This window comes from Megascapheus bottae, chromosome X, assembly GCF_031878675.1.
Source record: "Megascapheus bottae isolate mThoBot1 chromosome X, mThoBot2.hap1, whole genome shotgun sequence".
Lineage (NCBI taxonomy): Eukaryota > Metazoa > Chordata > Mammalia > Rodentia > Geomyidae > Megascapheus > Megascapheus bottae.
Genome location: NC_143547.1, coordinates 92908628 through 92931310, shown reverse-complemented (window position 1 = coordinate 92931310; position 22683 = coordinate 92908628). Strand labels below are relative to the sequence as shown.

The 22683-nt window shown below is 40.6% G+C and overlaps 1 protein-coding gene across 1 annotated transcript; it reads left to right on the top strand.

The window, feature by feature from the left end:
* The first annotated feature begins 819 nt into the window (after positions 1-819).
* On the top strand, positions 820-22291 carry LOC150041588 (integrator complex subunit 6-like). The gene is made up of 5 exons (XM_090327076.1): positions 820-879; positions 15193-15379; positions 18278-18589; positions 19475-19568; positions 20838-22291. Exons 2-5 carry the CDS (start codon positions 15199-15201, stop codon positions 20848-20850), a joined length of 600 nt encoding a protein of 199 aa, XP_090183202.1. The 5' UTR covers positions 820-879; positions 15193-15198; the 3' UTR covers positions 20851-22291.
* Positions 22292-22683: the final 392 nt, after the last annotated feature.

Genomic DNA, 22683 nt, shown 5'->3' with positions numbered 1-22683 from the left:
CTAGTTTTTCTGAGATGGAATCCTAACTTATTCTTTTGCTATAGAGAACCCACACTTCCAGTATGATGAAATAGGAAATTGGGAAATGACCTTATTGCATAAAAGCAGCTGCTCATGAACAAGTAGGTCCTCCTGCACCTTTCCTACAGGAAACCACTAGGGCAGGGTGGATTAGAAGGTAAGACACCAGGAGCTTCACATATATTTGGTTTTACAGGGAGTGAGACTTATATTTCTTCCTAAGAAAGCATAAGTTTGGGTCAGAGACTTACCTAAGAATCATTGTGAATGTTGTCCTTGTGAATAGGGGTTGCCGGTTTTTATCACATCGTTTTGGCATCCATGAGGACCATCAATACACGCAGATGGAATATCTTGCCAGGACTACTTTATACTTCGATTTTGCTGAAGGAAAAAGAAGGGACTGTGGTTCTTTAAAGGTTCTAACCCACACAGGAGCTGTAGATACCATGAAAGGCTTTATCTATGGAAAAGCAAGAGACCCACAACTCGGTTACATCCCAGCTTTAGTTTTGACTGTGGTGGTTTTCAGTGAAGAAAAATCCTAGATGGAAAGTCAGACGTGTGGTGAGAGCCAACCTTCCTGCTGCTCGCTAGCCTCTTGCACATTAGGTTCTGGATATACTCACTCCCAATCTCCAGGATCAGTACCTAGGCTACATGACCCTTCTGTAGTGGAGCAATAAGGTATTGAAAAGCCCGGAAGACACACCCACTCAGACTTCTATCCCAGACCGCTGTAGTGCGCATGTGCAGCCTCGTTTCCACACAGGAGGCGGGCCCTAGAAAGTCCCACGGGAGAGGCAAGGCGTGCCGCTACTCCGCCATTTTAGAGGTGCTCGGAGACACAACCTTCAGGTCAGTATTTTAGCTCTGGGAAGGTGGAGGAGCCAAGGAGGCGAGTAGGGGATGGTGAGTGGGAGGGATAGGAGAATCTGTTCGGGAGGGCAGAAGAAGTCATAGCCAGTCCTAAGATGTCAGTGTTAAGTCGGCATATGAAAATTTATGGTGGTTTTTAACTCAGCGACGGAGAGGCTTTCATATAAGTGCTGTGTCAGTTGAGGGGTGTGTGTGGGGGGGTACTGTACTCCGTTTTATGAGGGCCTTTCAGGAGTGATAGATTGTTGAGAAGGCACCTCCCGCTTGGTCTTGGAGTATTGGTTTTAGACGGCCTACTCATCCCATGGTATACACAGCGAGACTCTTTGCTGTTTGCTATTCCTTGGGCCCTAGACTCCGTCACGTGGTTTCTGACTGGCATCCGGTTTCTCCTAGGAAGTGAGCATGGTTCCTCTACTACTGTATTTTTGCACTAAGCATATCTTAGCTACTGACCTTAGCCGTCTCTACCCTGGTCATGGTGAATCTTGGCCACACGTCTTTGGTATGCTAGGGTTCAGAGAGCTTCTTTTTAGATGGGAAGCTGCATATAGGAGGACCACTCTGATTTTTCTACCAGAGCCATGTGGGTCAGGGACAGAACGGAACTTTCAAGGTCATGTCGGTATCTTACTGTAAGTTTTCAGTTGAGTGAAACACTAAAACTTAGAGGGCAGTTGGCTTGGTTGGAACGTGGGCTCAGGTTCAACACTGAGGTGGTTTGCATAGCCACTTTTTTCCTGCATATTCTAACATTTCTGCAATGGCTCTGGACACTTCTTTGTTAATGTGGATTCACTTCCATCCAATTTGCAAGCCAGTGTTGTCTATTCAGCTGTCATTCTCATGGCATCTGGATATGCAATTCTCTGATCTTACTTGGAATTGTTTATCTTTTGGATGTTTTTCAGATTTTTTGTTTGATATGTGTAGAGTGAAACTAAAAGACTACCTGACCATACAGGAACTCTACCATTTGACTCACATCCAGGACTTTACTGATGTTTCTACTTTGTGTTTCAGAGACGTCTTACATATTTTTTGGGCCAGCTAGGGAATGAGATCCTCTTACCTATGCCCATGATTATGGGTTATGATGTGGTCTGTCTAACTTTTTATCCCAGCTGTCTCCAACTACGATTTTTTGCTCAGGGCCTACTCAAAATCTGGGGTTCCAGTCCTGTTCCAATGGGGAAGGACTCCTTTTTTAGAGGTCATTTGCATCAGTTTTGTTGATACTTTGCATTATACACATTCGTTAGGATAGGGTACTGCATAACTATAATCCCACATACTCAGGAGGCAGACTTCTGAAAGATTGCAGTTCCAGGGGCTGGGAGTTTGGCCTAGTGGTAGAGTGCTTGCCTAGCATGCACGAAGACCGGGTTCAATTCCTTGGTACCACATACTTAGAAAAAGCCAGAAGTGGTGCTGAGGCTCAAGTGGTACAGTTCTAGCCTTGAGAAAAATCCAAGGGCAGTCCTCAGGCCCTGAGCTTAACCCCAGGACTGGCAAAAAAAAAGATTGCAGTTCCAGGCCACCTGTAACAAAATATTAGGAAGACTTCATATAAACAAATAAATTAGATATGGCTCAGTGTACCTGGTACTTTAGTTAAGACAGAGACATAGACAGACTCATAGCAGTGACAGCTAAATCCTGAGCTAAAACCTTAAACTATCTGAAAAATAACTGACAATAACTGAAAAAGAAGTGGTGACTTGGCTCAAGAGATAGAGCACCTACCCGCCTACCAACTAACAGGCCTTGAATCTAAACTGCAGTAAATATAAATGGCTATGCTTTTACATGTATTCTAGATTCCCATTCTATATTTACACCTATAAAAAGTAGAGAATTCTATAGAACTAATGCAATTTTCTGTTTTCCATTCATACGATCGTGAGACCTCTAACTTGACAGAACTTCTCAATTTTACTGAGACTTTACTGAGGGTATAGTTGGTGATTAAGATTTTTATCTTCTTCAAAAAGCTTTGCCTACCCTAAATATATGAAGAAAATATTCAAAGTATCACAGTTTTTTCCATGAAGTAAGAGCCATTATGTTTTCTGGTGTTCAGTGCATTCGTTTAACATAATGGACCATACTTGTCACAATGATTTTCTGGCTTGGTGGTTAAACATTTAGCTGTTTTATATTTCTGTACTTGTTTCCAAAATCTGTATTGTGTTGCAGTAGTATATTTTTCCTATCCCATCTCCAGTACCTTATGATGGTTATCCTTCCCCATACTAGTAATCACCTGTAACTGTTAATTACCTGATTGCCAGTCACCAGACTGAGTTCCCTGTGAGACTCCAGGCTCTGAGGTCACTTTCATATCTGCTGTGGCCTTTCCCTGTACAATCCCTCTCTGACATTAGCTCTCTGATCTGCACACTTACATCTGGTGCAAGTCAGTGGTTTGCTTCTCCCAGTAAACTCTTTTGCCTGATGGTCTACTTTTGGCAACCCTTACAATAATAGTCTATGATAATTTTATTTATCTGTTACCTTTTTGGCTTTCCTAAGCCCTTTAACTTCTATAAGGTTGATTTTTCAGTTGTCAATCTCCAAACAAATTTAACATTATAATAGTGTAAACAAGTTTGCTAAAATCATTCTGAGATCGGGTGGAGGGCTGTCCAGAGTGAATTTAGTAATAAAAAAGAATATCCTTCCTCATTTATCACCAGGGCTTCTATAGCTGTGCATTCTGGCTTATGTACTTCAAAGAGAGGTTTAGCACAGCTTTAATTTTATTCATTCACACTAGGGTTTCAGTATTTAGACTTCATTTTTTTTTGTCAGTCGTGGGGCTCGAACTCTGGGTCTGGGCGCTGCCCCTTCAGCTCAAGGCTAGCACTCTACCACTTGAGCCACAGCATCACTTCCAATTTTATGGTGGTTAATTGAAGATGGGTCTCACGGACTTTCCTGCTGGCTTTGAACCATGATCCTCAGATCTAAGCCTCCTGAGTAGCTAGGATAACAGGTATGAGCCACCAGTGACCAGCTTGGCTTCATTTTTAATGGTAATTTAGATTTTGTTTTCTAGGAATTTGTATTACCCACAAAAATGCAGGTTGTTAATGATTACTGTTCCTAGGTCTGGAAATTTAGCAAGATTAGTTACCAACCTGAATTAACTGATAGAATTTGAGTAGTGTTTCTACTGAGACTCTTTGTGTATGAAAAATTAAAATTTAGTTTTCTTCCCATCCCTTATGATTTTATCTTCCCCTGGACATGCTGGGATTTTAGTGTACCAAAAACATGGTTGTCTACTTAGCAGACATCCTTGTATTATATACAGATTTGCAGAAACATGATCCTTGATATTTCACTTGTTCATCTGTTTCACATTTGCCATAGATTTTTTTTTAAACTTACTTTTGGAGCCATGCTCATGTCTATTGTTATGGTTCTGAATACTGAGATAAGGACAATTACGTTTCAATGCAGAAAGTTTTGGGATATTCCATCATGAAAATAACAAGCAGAAAACCTGAATACAGATACAACTTAAGTGGTAGAGTACTAGGGAGATCTGCAAATGTCAGTTCCTCAATTCAAAGCATAGTACTAACAAACAAAATATTTATCTTCTAAATTTATTTTTAGAATCTGAGGCTCAAGTGGTAGAGCTCTAGCCTTGAGAAAGTCCAAGGACAGTTCTCGGGCCCTGAGCTCAAGCCCAGGACTGGAAAAAAAAAAGAATAAATCTCAGTTCAACTGCAATTAACGCTTAAAAAGTGTAGCGTTAACTGGGAGAGAATGAGGGAAGGGATGACAGTGTCCAAAAAGCAATGTACTCATTACCTGACTTATGTAACTTTAACCCCTCTGTACATCACCTTTATAATGAGAAAAAATGAAAATGAAAAAAGAATGATATTGGGATAGTAATGGGTAAGATTGAATGGAATACATCTGAGGAAAATTCTCAGAGACCACTTCCTAGTAAAATAAATGAGTATTCTAATGAGAAAAATTTAAAGAATAGTGTTATTTTCCTTGCATTTTTTGATGTATGGATGTGGTAAATGTGCACTTATCTATGAATGCTAAGCAAGCCTTGCTCTCCTGCATTTAACTCTGTTATGATTTGATGTATATTGTTTATTTGTGTATTTATTTAATTTATTTTTGTTTTGTATTTTTTTGCCAGTCCTGGGGATTAAACTCAGGGCCTGTGCACTGATCTTGGACACTTTATTTTTGCTCCAAGTTAGCACCCTGCCACTGGAGCCACAGTACCACTTCTAGCATTTTCTGTGTATATGGTATTGGAGAATTGAACCCAGGGATTCATGTTGGTTGTGGAGCTTGAATTTAGGACCTAGGTACTTAATCCCTGAGGTCTTTTGCTCCAGGCTAGTGTTCTACTGCTTTGACCCACAGCACCAGTTTCTGGAGGTTAATTTGAGATGGCTGGCTTTGAACTGTGATTCTCACATCTCGGCCTCCTGAGTAGCTGTGATTACAGGCATAAGCCACCAGGCACCCAGCTATTTATGTATTTATTTATTCATTTTATTTTTATCATACTGAGATTTGAACTGAGAACTTTTCCCTTAGGCAGGATCACCACCACTTGAGCATATGTACCTTCTACTTTACCCTATGGTAGACATCAGTCATCCTATTTAAGCATTCTACTTTACCTCAGAGCATAGTGAGGGAACACTATGCCCAACGTTTTTATTGTTTGAGTTAACGTTTTATTGTTTGAGTCTTAGGAACCTTTATCCCAGACCTGCATTAATTTGAATCCTGCCAATCTCAGCCTCTTGAATAATTAGTATTATACACTTGAGCATGGAAAAAAATAGCTGTTTTTTATACCTGTACCATTTGATATCTATCTATCTATCTATCTATCTATCTATCTATCTATCTATCTATTCGTTTGTTGCCAGTCTTGGGGCTTGAACTCAGGCCCTGAGCAATAACTCTTGAGCTTCTTTTTTTTTTTTGCCAGTCCTGGGCTTGAGCTCAGGGCCTGAGCACTGTCCTTGGACTTTCTCAAGGCTAGAGCTCTACCACTTGAGCCTCAGCACCACTTCTGGCTTTTTTCTATGTATGTGGTACTGAGGAATCGAACCCGGGTCTTCATGCATGCTAGGCAAGCACTTTAACCACTAGGCAAAACTCCCGGCCCACTCTTGAGCTTCTTTTGCTCAAAGCTAGCACTCTATTACTGAGCCTCTGCGCCACTTTAGTTTTTTTCTGTTTATGTGGTATCGAGGAATCAAACCCAGGGCTTCGTTCATGCTATCCAAGCACTCTACCCCTAAGCCACATTCCCATACTGGGTTAATCTTTTTTGGTGTGCTTTGTTTTTGTTTGAAGATTTCTTCATTGAGATTGAGTAATTACATATATTTCACAGTACTGTGGTGTAGTTATACTTAGCTACAGTCTCATACACATTTTTAACATTTACTGATAAGGAATATTCTGATGTAAAAAGCTTATGCATAACAAAAATTACAAAAGACCTCAAGTTTTACATAAGGAAAAGTTTAACTCTTTGAACATTAACAATAAAAATATTTCTTTCTGATCAGGTGATATGTACATTTCTTTCCTTTTGCTCAGCGTCAGCTGTTCCCTCTTTTTCTCCCAATCCCTCCCTTCCCTCACTGCCCTTGAATTACTTAGTTCACTTTCATTGATGTCTAGTAAAGCTGGTGGGCCCAGTTGCTGCACTTTTTCACATGCTTTCCACTGATTCTGTGCTGTCCTCTCACCTTCCTTCAGATGTGCACATGTTTTTGTTGTTGTTGTTGTTGTTGTTGCCAGTCCTGGACTTGAACTCAGGGCCTGGGCACTGTCCTTGGGCTTCCTCAAGACTAGAGCTGTACCACTTGAGCCAGAGCACCGTTTTTGGGTTTTTGCTATGTATGTGGTACCAAGGAATCGAACCCAGGTATTCGTGCACGCTAGGCAAGCACTCTACCACTAGGCTAAACTCCCAGCCCAGATATGCACATGTTTACACCATATATAACGTAAAGAATACTGAGTCAACTAAAACGATAGGACAAGCCATGCACTGGAGATTCATGTATTTAATCCTAGCTACTCTGGAAGCTATGATCTGAGGATTGTGGTTCAAAGCCAGCCTGGGCATGAGAAAGCCCAGGAGACTCTTATCTCCAGTTAACCACCAGAAAACCATAAGTGGCACTGTGGATCAAGTGCTATAGTTGTTATCCTTGAGCTAAAAAGCTCAGGGGTAGCACCCAAGCCCAGATTTCAAGCCCCATTCCCAACTACAACAACAAAGATTAAAACAAAAAAAATGATAAGACAAATTGAGAAGAGGTCTTCTGTTTTGTTATCTTTGTCATTATTTTTGATCTGTATATTATTTTATGTACATATGAAAAGATACTTGGGTATTACAATTTGGTGCCTTTCTCATGAAAGTGTCTTCTTTTGGTTTCACTGTGTATGAGTATCTTGAGTCCTGTTTACTTTGTCATGTCTTGTATAATACCCATATATTAGGGAGACCATGTGCCATTTGTTTCTCTGATCTTAGCTTATCTCGTTCAGCATGGTTTGTTCTAGTTCCGTCCATTTTTCTGCAAATGCCATTATTTTATAGTTTCTGGTGCCAGAGTAAAGTTCTATTGTATGTAGGTACAACATTTTTGGATTCATTCATCTGTAGCAGGGCATTGGGGTGTTTCCATCTCTTGGCTATTGTGAACAGTGCAATGATGAACATGGATGTGCAGATGTCCTTGTCATATCTTGGTTCATGTTGCTCAGCTTAGATGCCTAGGAGTGGTATAGCAGGGTTGTAGAGAAAATCTATGTTTAATTTTTTTTTGTCGGTCATGGGGTTGGAACTCTGGACTTGGGCATTGTCCCTGAGCTCTTTAGCTCAAGGCTAGCATTCTGACACTTGAGCCACAGTGCCACTTCCGGTTTCCTGGTGGTTAATTGGAGATAAGAGTATCATGGTCTTTTGTGCTTGCGCTGACTTCGAACTGTGATTCTCAGATCTCAGCCTTCTGAATAGCTAGAATTAGAGGTGCCTGGCTCTCCAGTGCTTTAACATGAATGGATATTGTATTTTGTCAAAGGCCTTTTCTGCCTCTATTGAGATGCTCATATTGTTCTTGACCTTGGCTCTGTTGATATGGTGGATTATGTTTATTTGTGTATGTTAAACTAGGCTTGCATCTGTGGAATGAAGCCTATATGGACATAATATATGATTTTTTAAAAATATGCTCTGGATTATTTTGGCTAATATTTTCTGAGAAACTTTGTGTTAGTGTTAATCAGAGAGATTGGTCTGTAGTTGTATTTGTTGGATCCTTTCCTGGTTTGGGGATGAGTTTGATATTGGCTTCATTGAATTTGGGATTTCTGCATCTGCTTCTATTTCACAGAAAAGCTTGAGGAATATTAGTTCCTTTTTGGTAGCCTTATAGAATTCCACAATGAATCCATCTGGGTCTGGGATTTTCCTGGTTATAAGACTTTTGTTTACTTCCTTTATCTCATTGCATGGTGTTGGCTTATTTAATTGATTTATTTCTTCTTAGTTCAGTTTGGGCAATTTGTACTTAGAAAAAAAGTTCATTTCTGCTAGGTTTTCCTTATTTAGTGAGTACAGGTTTTGGAAATAGTCCTTTATGATCATTTGGATATCTTGGATATTTGTAGTAATTTCTCCTGTGGCATCCCTGAACTTATTGAGTCTCCTCTCTTCTTTTTTTTTTTTGTTAATCTTGCAAGAGGTCTGTCAATTTTATTTTTTCAAAGTACCAGCTTTTTTTTGCTCAGTTTTTTTTTTGCCAGTCCTGGGCTTGAGCTCAGGGCCTGAGCCCTGTCCTTGGACTTTCTCAAGGCTAGAGCTCTACCACTTGAGCCTCAGCACCACTTCCGGCTTTTTTTCTATGTATGTGGTAGCGAGGAATCGAACCCGGGTCTTCATGCATGCTAGGCAAGCACTTTAGCCACTAGGCCAAACTCCCGGCCCTTTTTGCTCAGTTTTATGTACAGTTTTTTAAATTCCTATCTCATCGATAGAAATAATCTGTGTTATCGCTCTGTTATCATGTAATTCAGAGGCTTCTTTGCTTATCCTCTGTTTAGTAGACCTGTCCTTCAGTGAAAGTGAGGTACTGAAGTCTCCCATTACTATTGTATTTGGGTCAATCTTGTTTTGTAAATCTGAAAGTATTTGTTTAACATATTTAGGTACCATTGTTTACTGCATATATGTTGATAACTAATTTACTCTTTATGGGTTCTTCCTTTTATTAGTATGTAATAAACTTTGTCTTTTTGTACTGATTTTATCAGATATCAATATGGCTACTCCTGCCTTCTTGCAGGGTGCATTTGCATGGAAGATCTTTTTCCATCCATTCACTGGGAATTTGTTTTATCTTTGTCTGTGAGGTGGCTCTCTTGGAGACAAAAAAAAAATGAATGGATTTTGTTTCCTGATCCAATCTGTAGCTCTTTTTCTTTTGATTGGAGAAGTGAGTCCATTAATGTTTAGGGTTATAGGTTTATAGGAAGCTGCCATTTGTTTTATTTCCTGTGTTTTGCTTCTTTCTTTTTCCTGTGCTTAGTAGGTTTATCTTCTAGTAATTTCTGTCTGGTATAGTTCCTACTTTTAGCAATTTTTGTAGTGCTGGTTTATTGTTCATGCATTCCTTTATTCTTTATTACAAAATATTTTAGTTTCACCATCAAATGTAAATGCCAGCCTCGCTAACTCTGTCTGTTTGGGTTGGCAGTTGTTGATCTTCAGAGCTTGGATTGTACCTTTCCAGACTCTCCTCACATTGAGGGTTTGTATAGAGAGGTCCACAGTCATTCTGATTTTTCCCATTCTAATATAACTCCTTTTTTGATTTTACAGCATTTAAAATTTGCTCCTTGCTACTCTGGTCTAATGTTTTGTTTCTTTTTCTATGATGTGTTTCCTCTATGATCCTGTCTACAAGATGTTCTATATGTTCTTGTTATGTGGGTAAGATTTTCTCTCAAGATCGGGGAAGTTTTTGGTAGTAATTTTATTGAATAAGTGTTGCATCTCTCTATTTGGGTACTCTGTCCACTCATCAATTCCAGTTATATGTAGATTTGATTTCTTGGCTTTGGAAATTCTTGGACCTCGGTAGTATCCCGAGTATTTTGTCCGTATCTGTCAGTTTCTGCTCCAGCTCCTCTCTACTCCTGATATTCTATTTTATATTTCACTTATTCTGTTTCCTATGGCTTCTATTGTGGTTTACATTGTAGAAATTGAACCATTTATGGTTCCTATATAAGTTCTTAAAGTGTTAATTTCATCTTGTAAGGAAGGATATACTGTCTGTTTTTCTGCATTTTTAAAGGCTTGGATTTCCTTTTTTATTTCTTCTTTGTGCTCTTGAAATTGTTTTTGTATCTCCCTTTCTATTTCTTTGGTAAATTTTGTCACCATATCTGTAATGGTTTTTGTCCTCCATTTCTTCTTCACTCTTATTTGAGTTCTTCCATGGATTGCTGCTGGCTTTTGTGTTTGGTTTGCTGTCTTGACTGTCCATAAATCTTGTAATCTTTCCTTGTGATTTATGCATTTGGGTTTAGGAATTGTAAGGGCCATGGCTGAAGCTGTACCTATTGGTGTCCAACAGGTGGCAGCCTTCGCTTGGGCCAGGCAGGTTCCTGCTGGATTGTGTAACCATACAACCAATGTGCTAGTAGTGGCTTAGAAGCTCCTGGCAATGGGAGATGATCCTCTAGTAGCCAGCATGCACACAGTATTCATGTTTCCAGTCAGGGTCCAGAGGTCTAGAAAGCATGAATTCCTACTTGGGGCACACTTGTTGGCAGCTGTGTCCCCAGTGGGCAGGGGACACTCCTCCAGTTGCCTGAGCAGTTTGTGGCTTCAGTTGAGCCAGTGCCATACTGGCCCAGGCATTTCAGGTTCCTATCTTGGGAGCACTTTCTTGGGAGACGCTTATGGGTGAGCAAACTCTACAAGCTGCTGAGGCATGTATACTTGGCTTCAGTCAGGCCAGTGGGCTAGGCAGCTTGAGTTCCCATTTAAGGCTTACTCGATGGCATATATCCTGGTGGCTGGGAGACACTCCTCCAATTGGCAGAGATTGTTTGGGATTTGTGGCTTCAGTGGGGCCAGTGGTTCAGGTTGTTTGAATTCCCGCCTAGGATGTGTTGGCTTGGTAGGTGCCAGTGAACTGGGCACCCTCTATAGACCTAGATCCATGGGCCAGGCTGCCAGGGAACACTGGCATTTCCCAGTTTGGGAAGGACCAGTGCCCTGGAGGTTTGAAATCCCATAGAGAGGAGAGCTGCCTTGAGAGGTGTTGGCTGGCAGGCAAGGCTTGCTCCCCTGGCTGCTGAGGCACGTGTGGCTTTGGTTCTCAGATCAGTTCTCATTTTCTCTGCCTATAGCCCCTCTTATGGGGGGGATACCTGGTCCTGTAGCCTACCATTGAAAGCCAGCAGGTAGGGTGCAGGTGGGGGGTGATGAAGAAGAGTTCTGTCCTCTTTGTACTCCTCAAATGTGCTGTCCTTCAGCGAGAGGGGGAGGGATCTGGGTCAAATTCAGTGGGTTATCTTCAGTTCTGTCTCCTGTAGGGAAGAGCAGTCCCCAGTAGAGTACTCACTGTTCCTGGGCCTGGTTAAAGGCTGTACAGCAATGCTATGGCAGATTTCAGTATCTGTGCTCTGGAGCTTGCTGGTTGCCAATCACTGCCATGATGTATCTGTGCTGATTGTGGGCAAAGCAGTGTGGCAGTTGGAGCTCTCCCAGTCTGGGTTTCACAGTTTCTTGCCTGTGATCTCAATTTCTGTCTGTGCTGTCCATATCTGGCAGTTTTTGTATTTTGGATTCAGTGCTCCACTGCTGTTTTTGAAGATCCAGGCTGTCATAGGCCACTGCCATGGCTTAGCAGTGCCGAACTGCAGTGACAGTGAGGGAGGGGGAAGGATATTTGCGATTCTTCATCTTTGTCTTTTTTCATTTTTTTTTTTTTTTGGTTTGCCAGTCCTGGGCTTGAGCTCAGGGCCTGAGCACTGTCCTTGGACTTTCTCAAGGCTAGAGCTCTACCACTTGAGCCTCAGCACCACTTCTGGATTTTTGCTATGTATGTGGGGTACCGAGGAATCGAACCCGGGTCTTCATGCATGCTAGGCAAGCACTTTAACCACTAGGCCAAACTCCCGGCCCAACGATTCTTCATCTTTGTGCATGACAATTCTAAGGATTTCTCTCCCTCTCCCCCTTCCTCCCCCCTCTCTTTCTTGTGATTATTTTTTTGCCAGTCCTGGGCTTGAGCTCAGGGCCTGAGCCCTGTCCTTGGACTTTCTCAAAGCTAGAGCTCTACCACTTGAGCCTCAGCACCATTCCTGACTTTTTTCTATGTATATGGTACCACGGAATCAAACCCGAGTCTTCGTGCATGCTAGGCAAGCACTCTACCACTAGGCCCAACTCCCAGCCTCGTGTGATTTTTTTTTTTGCTTGTTACTATTTTTGGTTGGAGAGAGCTAGGGTGTTTTCCTACTCTTCCAGAGCCATCTTTGATCCTGTTCTTTTCTGTCAATCTTTTTTTAAATGATGTATGTGTTTATTTTCAAAGTATATCACCATTCTTCCTCCTCCTTCTTCTCCTCCTCCACTACCACTACTAGTACTACTTCCCCTCCTCCTCCTCCTCTTCCTCCTCCTCCTCCTCCTTCTTATTCTTGGAGGAAGACTACTATGATGGAGGGAGAGAGAGAGAGAGTGGAAGGAAAGTAAATGAATACTGAGAGAAATTATTTGCGATTTCCACTGGAAATAAAAAATTATTTCTTTTTTGGGGGGTGGGTGGGTCATGGGGCTTTAACTCAGCCTGGGCACTGTCCCTGAGTTCTTCAGCTCAGTGCTACCACCCTACCCCTGGGCCTGGGCATTGTCCCTGTGACCTTCAACTTAAGGCTACTGCCCTACCCTTTAGCCAAGCCCCATTTCCTGTTTTCTAGAGGTTAATCGGAGATAAGTCTCAGGTCCTTTTGTGCCCAGGCTGGCTTTGAACCTTGATCCTCAGATCTCAGCCTCCTGAGTAGCTAGGATTACAGGCATGAGCAACTGCGCCCAGCTCATTTCTTTTATGTAAAGTCTAAGTGACAGGAATAGTAGGTGTCTTAACACATTGGTTAACCAACTGTTTTTCGGAGTCTAAGAAGATTTCCTAATCCCTTGCTATTCAAGTCTGTACTCTATGTAAAAGAAATGTTAGCATCACAAAGAAATGTTTTAGAAATTCACAAGTTCAGATCCTCCTAGACTTGCTGAGACATATTCTACATTTGGCAAGGTTATCATGTGACTTTTATGGACATTACAAGTTGAAATTCACTCATCTACAGAATAATTCTGGTTCTCGGAATCAGATTCCTCCTTTATTTTCTATTAAGATGTTCAATATATGAAATTTTTACCTTACAAATGTAACTGTCACCCCTCTATAATTTTCCCGACGATAAAATGAAATTAATAAAAAGATATATCATCACCATTTATGAAATTTTCTTTCTTTCCTGCCTGTCCTGGGACTTGAACTCAAGGCCTAGACACTGTCCGTAACTTTTTGCTCAAGGCTAGTGCTCTAATAATTGAGCCATAGAGTCAACTCCAGCTTTTTACTACATAATAAGAAATGGAATTTTTCTGTTAATAGGGGTTTTGGGTGGTTAATTGGAGATAAGACTTTCATGGGAATTTTCCTGCCCAGGCTGACTTTAAACCATGATCCTCAGATCTCAGTCTTCTGAGTATTATTACAGTCATGAGCCACCACTGTATCCAGTTTAGAATTTTCTTCTATATTAATATTCATTTCTGTTGAATTTGTAATATATATGGCGGTGGCCAAATTGGTCATTTCTTATTTTACAAGAGTTAGTGTAGATCTGAATTTTTCTAGGGTCCTAGGGCTCTTAATAGAATTTGTCTTCCAGAAAGAAAAATTTCAGCTAGTCACTAGTGGTTTACAGCTGAAATCCTACTTAGGACACTGAGATCTAAGGATAATAGTTCAAAGCCAGCCCAAGCAAGAAGGTCCATGAGACTCTTACCTCCAATTAATCATAGAAAAAGCTGTAAATAGCACTGTGGCACGTTGTAGAACAATAGCTTTGAGCAAAAAGGAGCTCAGGGACAATGCCCAGGTCCAGAGTTTGAGCCCCATGACAAGCAAAAAAAAAACCTTCTATTTATGCTTGGAATTTCAGATGTATTTTTTTGAATTGCAATGGAAATTTATTTTTTCAGTTGTCAGGGTGATATATGGAGAGGTTACAGTTACATTTGTCAGGTAGTGGGCACATTACTTCTTGAACATTGATACCCCTTCCCCTGTTTCTCTCCTCTCTCCAACCCCTCCCAATAATGCTGTTTTTACCCTTTCCTTTCCTATTTCAAATAAACATATATGCAGTATAACAGGTACCAAAGTCAGATACAGTAACAACATGAGATAAACCATAAGGGGAAAAAAGAGAAAAGAAATAACTTCACATAGTACATTAAGAACAATATATTTTGTTTTAATAAGAATGAACTTATCACCAGATACCAGTGGCTCATATCTGTAATCCCAGCTACTCAGAAGGCTGGGCTGCCTTTTCACCATGATCCTCAGATCTCAGCCTCCTGAGTAGCTACGATTACAGATGTTAGCCACTAATGCCTGGCTAATCACTTTCTTCTTTATGGTTGAGCAAAACCCTTTTCTGTAGATTTTCCTCATTTTGGGGGCAAATCTGTCTCTGTCTCTGTCTCTTGTCTCTCTTGTCAGTTGTGGGGCTTGAACTCAGGGCCTGGGTGCTGCCCCTGAGCCTCTTTGTGCTCAAGACTAGTGTTCTACCACTTGAACCACAGTGCCACTTCTGGTTTTTGAGTGGTTCTTTGGAGATAAGAGTCTCATGGGGACTTTTTTGCCCAGACTGGCTTCGAACCATGATCCTTAGACATTTGTCTCCTGAGTAGTGAGGATTACAGGCATGAGCCACCAGCAGCCAGATTTACCTTCCATTCTCTTACATAGTAATTACATACATTCAAAGTAGCAACTTGCCTTGTTCTGTCATATTTTGCATGTGTTTATGATTTTCTGAATGTTCAATAATGTAGCCACTTGGAGAAAACTTTTCTTGTCCTTACCATCTTAACCTGGAAGCTTTCAGTCCTATTTCCATTTTGTGAAACTTGAATGTTATTATGAATGTAATATTATCATGGCTATTTTCCAGGAAACGATGGCTGATGAAGTAAATAAGAATCTGGGAAGGCCTGAAACTAAAGAAAAACAAGTGAATGAAGACGTGTTTATTCCACCACCACCCAAGAGGAAGCACATTGAATTCCTTCCATCTGAAAATGTACTAGAAAATGAGGGAGAATTCCATAATGAGGTGGTGGCCATGGAAGAAGGAGAAGGTAATATATCTGATGGGCAGAGAGATATCTGCATATGTGTAAGGGGAAAGAACCTCTCTGAGAAGATGCAAATCTTGGCAGTTTCTGGGAGTATAAAGAATTTCCTGCAGGTATGAAAGAGGCAGTTTTTACACAAGAAGCCAGTGCATTTCTCTTCAGCCCATGGTCACCTTCTCCCATTGTCAGCTCTTCTGCCTAGTGTAATACAAGGGATCCTGCTTCTTCACTCATACAAAGTTTGTTGTGGAAAAGTGTAACAGTTTAAAGTTAGGTAGTTATCCATTGCCTCCTCTGTGGCAACATTCTAGGACTTCGATTCTACTTTTTTTTCCCTTAAGGATAAATGTGTACAATGATTTTATTTCTGCCTTTTATTTCTCTCTCATATAATTGTACTAATTTCTAAACCACACATTTTTCTGTACTTTCTAGTCTACTCTGGCATGATTTATCATCAGTTAGTTCTGAAAATTCTTTTTTGTTGGTGGTGGTGGTTGTGGGGCTTGACCTCTGAACTCTGAACCTTGAGCTCTTCAGCTGAAGGGCTATTGCTTTACCACTTGAGGCACAGTACCACTTCTGGCTTTGTGGTAGTTAACTGTAGATAAGAATCTCACAGACTTTTGTATCTGGGCTTGCTTTGAACTGTGATCCTCAGATCTCAGCCTCCTGAGTAGCTAGAATTACAGGTGTGAGCCATCAGTGCCTGGCTCCAGTTCTGAAAATTCTTTTTTTTTTCCAGTCCTAGGCTTGAGCTCAGGGCCTGAGCACTCTCCTTGGACTTTCTCAAGGCTAGAGCATACCACTTGAGCCTCAGTACTACTTCTGGCTTTTTACAATATATGTGGTACTGAGGAATGGAACCCAGGTCTTCGTGCATGCTAGGCAAGCAGTCTACCACTAGGCCAAACTCCCAGCCCTAGTTCTGAAAATTCTTGATCCAACTACTTTCAATTCCTGCTTCTCCTTTACATGTATTCTCTCAGCCTGCAACCATAATGACAAAACAAGCACGCATTTAGACTAAGTCACTCCAGGCTATACTGAAGCAATTTTCACTGCCTTAAGCACTTTGATCACCACCTGAGACTATATAGTATGGTCCATAAGCTGTGTACTTCCTGGACCACTATTCTCTCTTCATCCTTTTCTCTTTGCTTCTGAGCTTCCCTCTGTGGGTATTGTTTCTTTGTCCTGTGGCTGTGACTCTGATCCTTACTCCATCCTGACTAAAGCCTTCTCTTAGACTCCTCTAAGAAGATATTGCCACCATCAGGAAGCTGTGGACATTCTCTCTATTGATTGATTTCATGTCTTGTTTGAGTGTCAGTCAACATGAGTCCAGCTGTCTGAGTCTTTTCACTGTGTACTTCTGTGTGACTTCACTCTCCATGACAGTGTGTATTTCATAAGGTAGATGGGCAGCGCCTGTTGGTATTGCTCACTGCTGATATATAGCTTCTTTTTAAAAATAATTACTTCATTGTTACTAAGGTAATGCACACAGGTGTTATAATTATATAAATTAGGTAATGAATAGTTTTCTGTTCATACAGTGTCATACCAGTCCCTCCCTCCCATCTCCAACGGCAAGTTGTATTGTCCAGCGAGCACCACTGTGACCCTTTTTCACTCCTTTTCCTTGAGTTCTATGCCTCCTCTTCCTGAAGATACACAAATTAATAAACCGGGCAGAAAGGAAATAAAAATAGGGACAGAAGTGTGGCCTTGTGATAGAGTGTTTGCCTAGCATACACAAAGCACTGGGTTTGGTTCCTCGAAACCACATACATAGAAAAAGCCAGAAATGGTGCTGTGGCTCAAGTGGTAGAGCGCTAGCCTTGAGAAAGTCCAAGGACAGTGCTCAGGCCCTGAGCTCAAGCCCCATGATTGGCAAAAACAAAAAAAGAACAGAAAACAGAAGTAACCGCTCAGAAAAAAAAAACAACTCTTGTTTCTATTTCTTGGAGTTCAGTTTGAAAAACATATTCTATATGCTCAGAGGCACATAGGCATTGTGCCTTTGTGTTTCTGCAAGTAACTGTTAAAAAGCTGGACTTGGAACTGTGATTCAAGGTACCAGCCTTAAGTGAAAAAGCGTTTTTTGCTTAGGACTATGATGCTATTTCAAGATTTGCCACACTCTTATCCACATTAAGATTCCTAGAAAGAGCAGCTGACTTGCACAATGCCTTATCAGCCATATGAAAAGTCTTGGCCAACAGCAGAGGGGACAGGCAGGGTCGCCTTTGCAGTGTGATGAGCTCCATCAGAATGACAGCTTGAGTCTTGTGGACAAGACACTTTCTCTTTCTGGATCTCAACTATTCTTTTGTAAAATGGTTACAATTAGATTATCCTTTTTTGCCATTCCTAGGACTTGAACTCAGAGCCTGGGCACTGTCCTTGAGTTTCTTTTGCTCAAGTCTCGCACTCTATAACTTGAACCATAGTACCACTTCTGCTTTTTTTTTTGTTTGTTTATATGCTACTGAGGAATCAAACACAGGGCTTCATGCATGCTAAGCACACACTGTATCACTAAGCCATATTTCCAGCTTACTTCCATGGATTTTATGTGATGTTATACAATTTATAGGCATCTAAATATAATATTTAAGTTTTTTTGCACAAAAATGTTATCAAGAAGACAATTACAGATTCCAGGGATCCATGAAGGGATAATTGAAGATGTTTTGTCCACCTTGCTTTCTGCATATATTCTAGGAGCTAGAGGTTATCAAGAGAATTTATTTTGTTATGTATATAAATGCCAGCTATTATAGGTGAGGTTTTTCTCTAGCAACCCATCATCTTCTCAAAATAAATTATCTCATGAGCATGAGGTGTCATGAAATCCTCCCATCTCACAGCTCATCCTCTCCTTTTGGTTTGTAGTTGCTGTTGTCAGCCACCATGGTTATGAACAACTCATGGAAGAAGGTGAGGGCTTAGATGAAGGCTCCTTATGGAAACGTGTTCCATCAAAGTTTATGCAGCTGGCAGGAGTCAGTGCTCCCCTCAGTCCAATGGATTTTGTATGTGAACACCCTCCTGGTAGCAGTGGATATGGGCCACTTCGCAAACCTGGTGGTAATACAGTTGGGGGAGAGGATGTGAGCAACAGCTTCTCTACAAGTGACATGGAAGCAATGGATTTACCAGCTATGGTGTCTGATTCTTCACCAGCAGGATATGAGGAAGTCAAAGGTAATTTAAAACGTGAGCTCATGAAGGAAATTGAGATATTGGGATACATTAAGTATGGGAAGAATGTTGTACTGTGAGAGATGGTCACGTGGTCAACTGCCATAGGAGAAGGAAATCTTTGACAGAATTTCATTTTTTTTGGATGGTTGTGGGTGTGAACGCAGTCTGGGCACTCTTCTTAGGTCTCTTTGTGCTCAAGGCTAACACTTTACCACTTGAGCCACAGTGCCATTTCTGGGGTTTTGGGTAGTTAATTGGAGATAAGAGGCTCATGGGACTTTTCTGCCCAGGATGGCTTCAAACTGAGGTCCTCAAATTTCAGCCTCCTGACTAGCTAGGACTACAAGCATATGCCACCACTGCCTGGCTTGATGTGCATTTTCACACAATTTATTATGGTTCTTTTGTACTGTGACTAATGTGTCTCATAGAGTTCTCAACATCCTTTCAATTCTAATCTTATTAGATAATTGTTAGACTTTCCTGATTAATGTAAGGCAGTATCTGAACTGATTTTTTTGTGGGTCATGGGGCTTGAACTCAGCCTGGGTACTGTCCCTGAGCTCTTCAGCTCAAGGCTACTGCCCTACCCCTGTGACAAGCCCTACTTCCCATTTTCTAGAGGTCAGTTGGAAATAAGAGTCTCAGGTCTTTTTGTGCCCAGGCTGGCTTTGAACCTTGATCCTCAGATCTCAGCCTCCTGAGTAGCTAGGATTACAGGCATGAGCCACTGTGCCCTGCCTGAACTAAATGTTTTAAAACATATATATATATATATATATATATATATACCATTAGCATGTCTGACTACACACACAGAATATGTAGCAAGATTGACTTCTTTATTCATTTTTGAAAACCACTGAGATGTTTTTGTGTTTTCAGAATATGAAAAAATCTCTCAATTACTTGATAAAGGACCAGGACCTCTAGAAGAAACAAGAGAACTCTTTGAAAATGCCATTAAGGAAGTAATAAGGTGGGTGTTAGAAAAGCTTTATTATGCCTTAAATATATAGGAAAGCTTTGTATTTAGAGAAATAGATTTAAATTAACTCACAAGGAGGATTTAACATGAAGAATTAAGCATGTAATAGCAGATGGGAAGGAGATGGGAGGGAAAAAGTATGTAGTATCAGATGCAGAAAATGGACAATTCAATGAATACGAGGTAATACACATGAAACAAACGTTTTAAGGCATTAAGATACGTTTTAAGTATACCCTCAACATGTTTTTTGAAGAATATCATATGTACACAAAAATATGAGAAGACTAGTATTATTAAAAATAATTTTAATTATTTTCATATATTTTGCCATTTCTGATGATCAAACAAGTCACAAAAATCTAAGCAAGTAAAAGAAATAGTTTCATTTTAATTACTTTGTAAAAAGAGCTTTTAAAAATAGTAATATGCTACTCTAGTTAAAGCAAGAATACAGATCTCCATGATTCTCACAAAGAAAGTCACTAGTGAAAGTTAACCAGGTTCTATGATCAGCTTCTAATAAAGGCACATCATTTGCAACCCCTGCCTTATTTGAAAATGTCCATGGCAGACTAAGACCACACCATCCCAACACCCTCTCCATCCCAGCAGGAGCCGGGTTTGATCTTTGGGAGACAGACAGACCCCATCACCTCTAGCAATATTCAACTATGGCTGTAAAATGCCAGGGAGTACTCAGCTGTCACACATCCAGGTCTCCAATCAGTTTGATAAAGCTATCGAGTCAGTTCTCCTCCTCCCTGCTGTTATCAGTGTGCCAACTTCCTCCTCCTTGGATTTATCCCTTAGAACCTTGAACAGCTGACCCAAAAATAATAAAACCATGTCTGGCACGGTGGCACATTCCTGTAATCCTAGCTACTCGGGAAGCTGAGATCTGGAAACTCCCCATTTTATTTAAAAAACCTGGCCCTTGCAGAGCCAAGAGTAGGGATATACAGAGCTCTTGTCTTCTCAGTCCCTGGTTCTACTCATTGTTAAGTGATGTTTCTTTTAGTGTCTTCTGAGCTTGACTTAGTTTTCCAGCCCAGTCAGCCCTCTGGTGTCCCTGAATTTTGAGCTGAGCAGGTCATCAATCCTCAGCTGACAGCCTATGTCCTTGGTTGTGTGCCTTTATAGTTTGGACACATTACTTATTCATAGGTAGTATTCTTCCTATTCTGTGTTCCATAGTGCTTCCCAAGTCATTAATACTTTTGCTGTATTTTATTTGATTAGCTTTCTCTTTATTTTCAGGTTCAAATGCTGAGATTTAATTCAGCACATTGTAAGATATTGGAAAAAAAGGACAACGGTCTCAACCAATAATTTGAAGCCTTCCATATATAGTTCTGTTATGATATTGATCAATAAATTGGGAGAAATAGTTTTTTGTGTTAGAGAAGATAGCAAGTTAATACTGAAGCCTCTTAGCGCATGTTAGTTAAGCGAAATGCATTCTGGAAGCTAAAAAAAAGAAGTGAAGCCTTTGTTGTGAATTTCTATTAGTAAAAGTTGTTTTGGCTTATTGTGTTGTGTTTTTTTGTTTTCCGTCTGTATTATGTCATTGGGTGATTTTATTACCTTCCTGGTCTCTGCAATAGATGTAAAAGTCAAGGGTGGTATTATAAGTCTTTTTTTTAGAATTGTTCATTTTTACTTTATTTTTTTTTGCTAATAATTCTTCAGACAGGTTTTCCCTGTGTATCCCCAGGTACATATATCTCACACTATAGTCCCAGCTAACATGAATCCCTGAGGATGCATTTTCCTCAGGCTCTTAAGTGTTGGAATTAAAGATGTGGCTGCCTATAGCTAACTTCGGGATATATTTCATATCTCCATGGCACTAAGATAGACTCCAGCAGGACAGGTTGCTTCGCATGGCACCATGGGATTATTCACATTCTGTTTACTAAAGAGTCTAGACCATTAAATGTCCTCTAAATTGTCTTGCTAAAATTTTTCTTTCACTTTATCAAAAAAGTCAGGAGTTCAGAGAAAGGTTCCAAACACTCCAGGCATGTTGTTGCTCATCCCTTGTACTGAATCCCACTTTTCTTAGGGCCAAACTTTATTGCAAACCATTTTGTTCATGATTGTCCTTGAGTTACCCAATGTGCCCAGGTGAGAGTTTCAATTTCTACATAGATACAGTAGGATTTTTTCCCCCATGACTTGGACTCGCTTGGGAAGTCAGGCTGGTGTGCAAGCTGCTATGGAGCCCAGGCTGGCACTGAAATCATTATTTTGTGTCACCCTTTCTGAATTGTACATTAAGGTATTTGTAAATGTGCCTCATCTAACTGAATGGTGTTCTTTGTTTGCTTTATTTTAGGGTTTTCTTGGGTGTTTTATTTTTGCTCTTCTGGAAACAGTACTCAGAATCTCATGCTCATTTAGACAGGGCCTTACCACTTGAGTCATGCCTACAGCCAATATGGATATAGTTCTTTTCTTTGTAAGATATCCTTTAATGCTTGGTTTGCATGACTGTGATTCTCCTGAACTTCCACATGTCACTGGGCATGACAGAGCCGCATTTGCCCACTCATTGTGCTTTCACTCTGGCTGAGAAAAAAAGCATGCCACCATTCCCGAACCCAGAATCCATTTCCCTGTTTAAACAATGACCAGTGATCTTACAACTTAATTTACTAAGAATGGACATGAATTTTTGCTACTGGTTATGCACAAATAATGTTGAAAAGTTATCCACCCTATTATCTCTTCTTTTTGAAGATATTAAATTTGTTTATGAAAGAATCAGCTCCATTGAGCACATACTAAGAAAGAGCATTTTCCCTCTGGAATTATTGCATGAAGCTCAGAGAACTGATGCCACAAGCTAGAATAAGTTGTAGGCATGGTTCAAGTGGTAGAGTACCTGGCCAGCAAGCATAAAGCCCTGAGGTCATACCACAGTACTGACAAGATTAAGTCTCACTGTGATACTTCAAACAAGCCAGACACATTAGAGGCAGAGAAGTAAATGGTATAACTCATTTCAGGGTCAAGAACACTGGCTTGGGGCACATATTAGATGTACTATACTTGTTTGGATACAAAACTCAACTTGGAGGGGTTTTCAGAATTTTTTGTG

Bases quoted from the DNA above. Each gene is read 5' to 3' on its own strand.
- LOC150041588 (XM_090327076.1), top strand. From the start codon at position 15,199: ATGGCTGATGAAGTAAATAAGAATCTGGGAAGGCCTGAAACTAAAGAA. The intron at 15,380-18,277 runs GTAATATATCTG...TTTGGTTTGTAG, and splicing joins GGCCATGGAAGAAGGAGAAG to TTGCTGTTGTCAGCCACCAT. The intron at 18,590-19,474 runs GTAATTTAAAAC...TTGTGTTTTCAG, and splicing joins AGGATATGAGGAAGTCAAAG to AATATGAAAAAATCTCTCAA.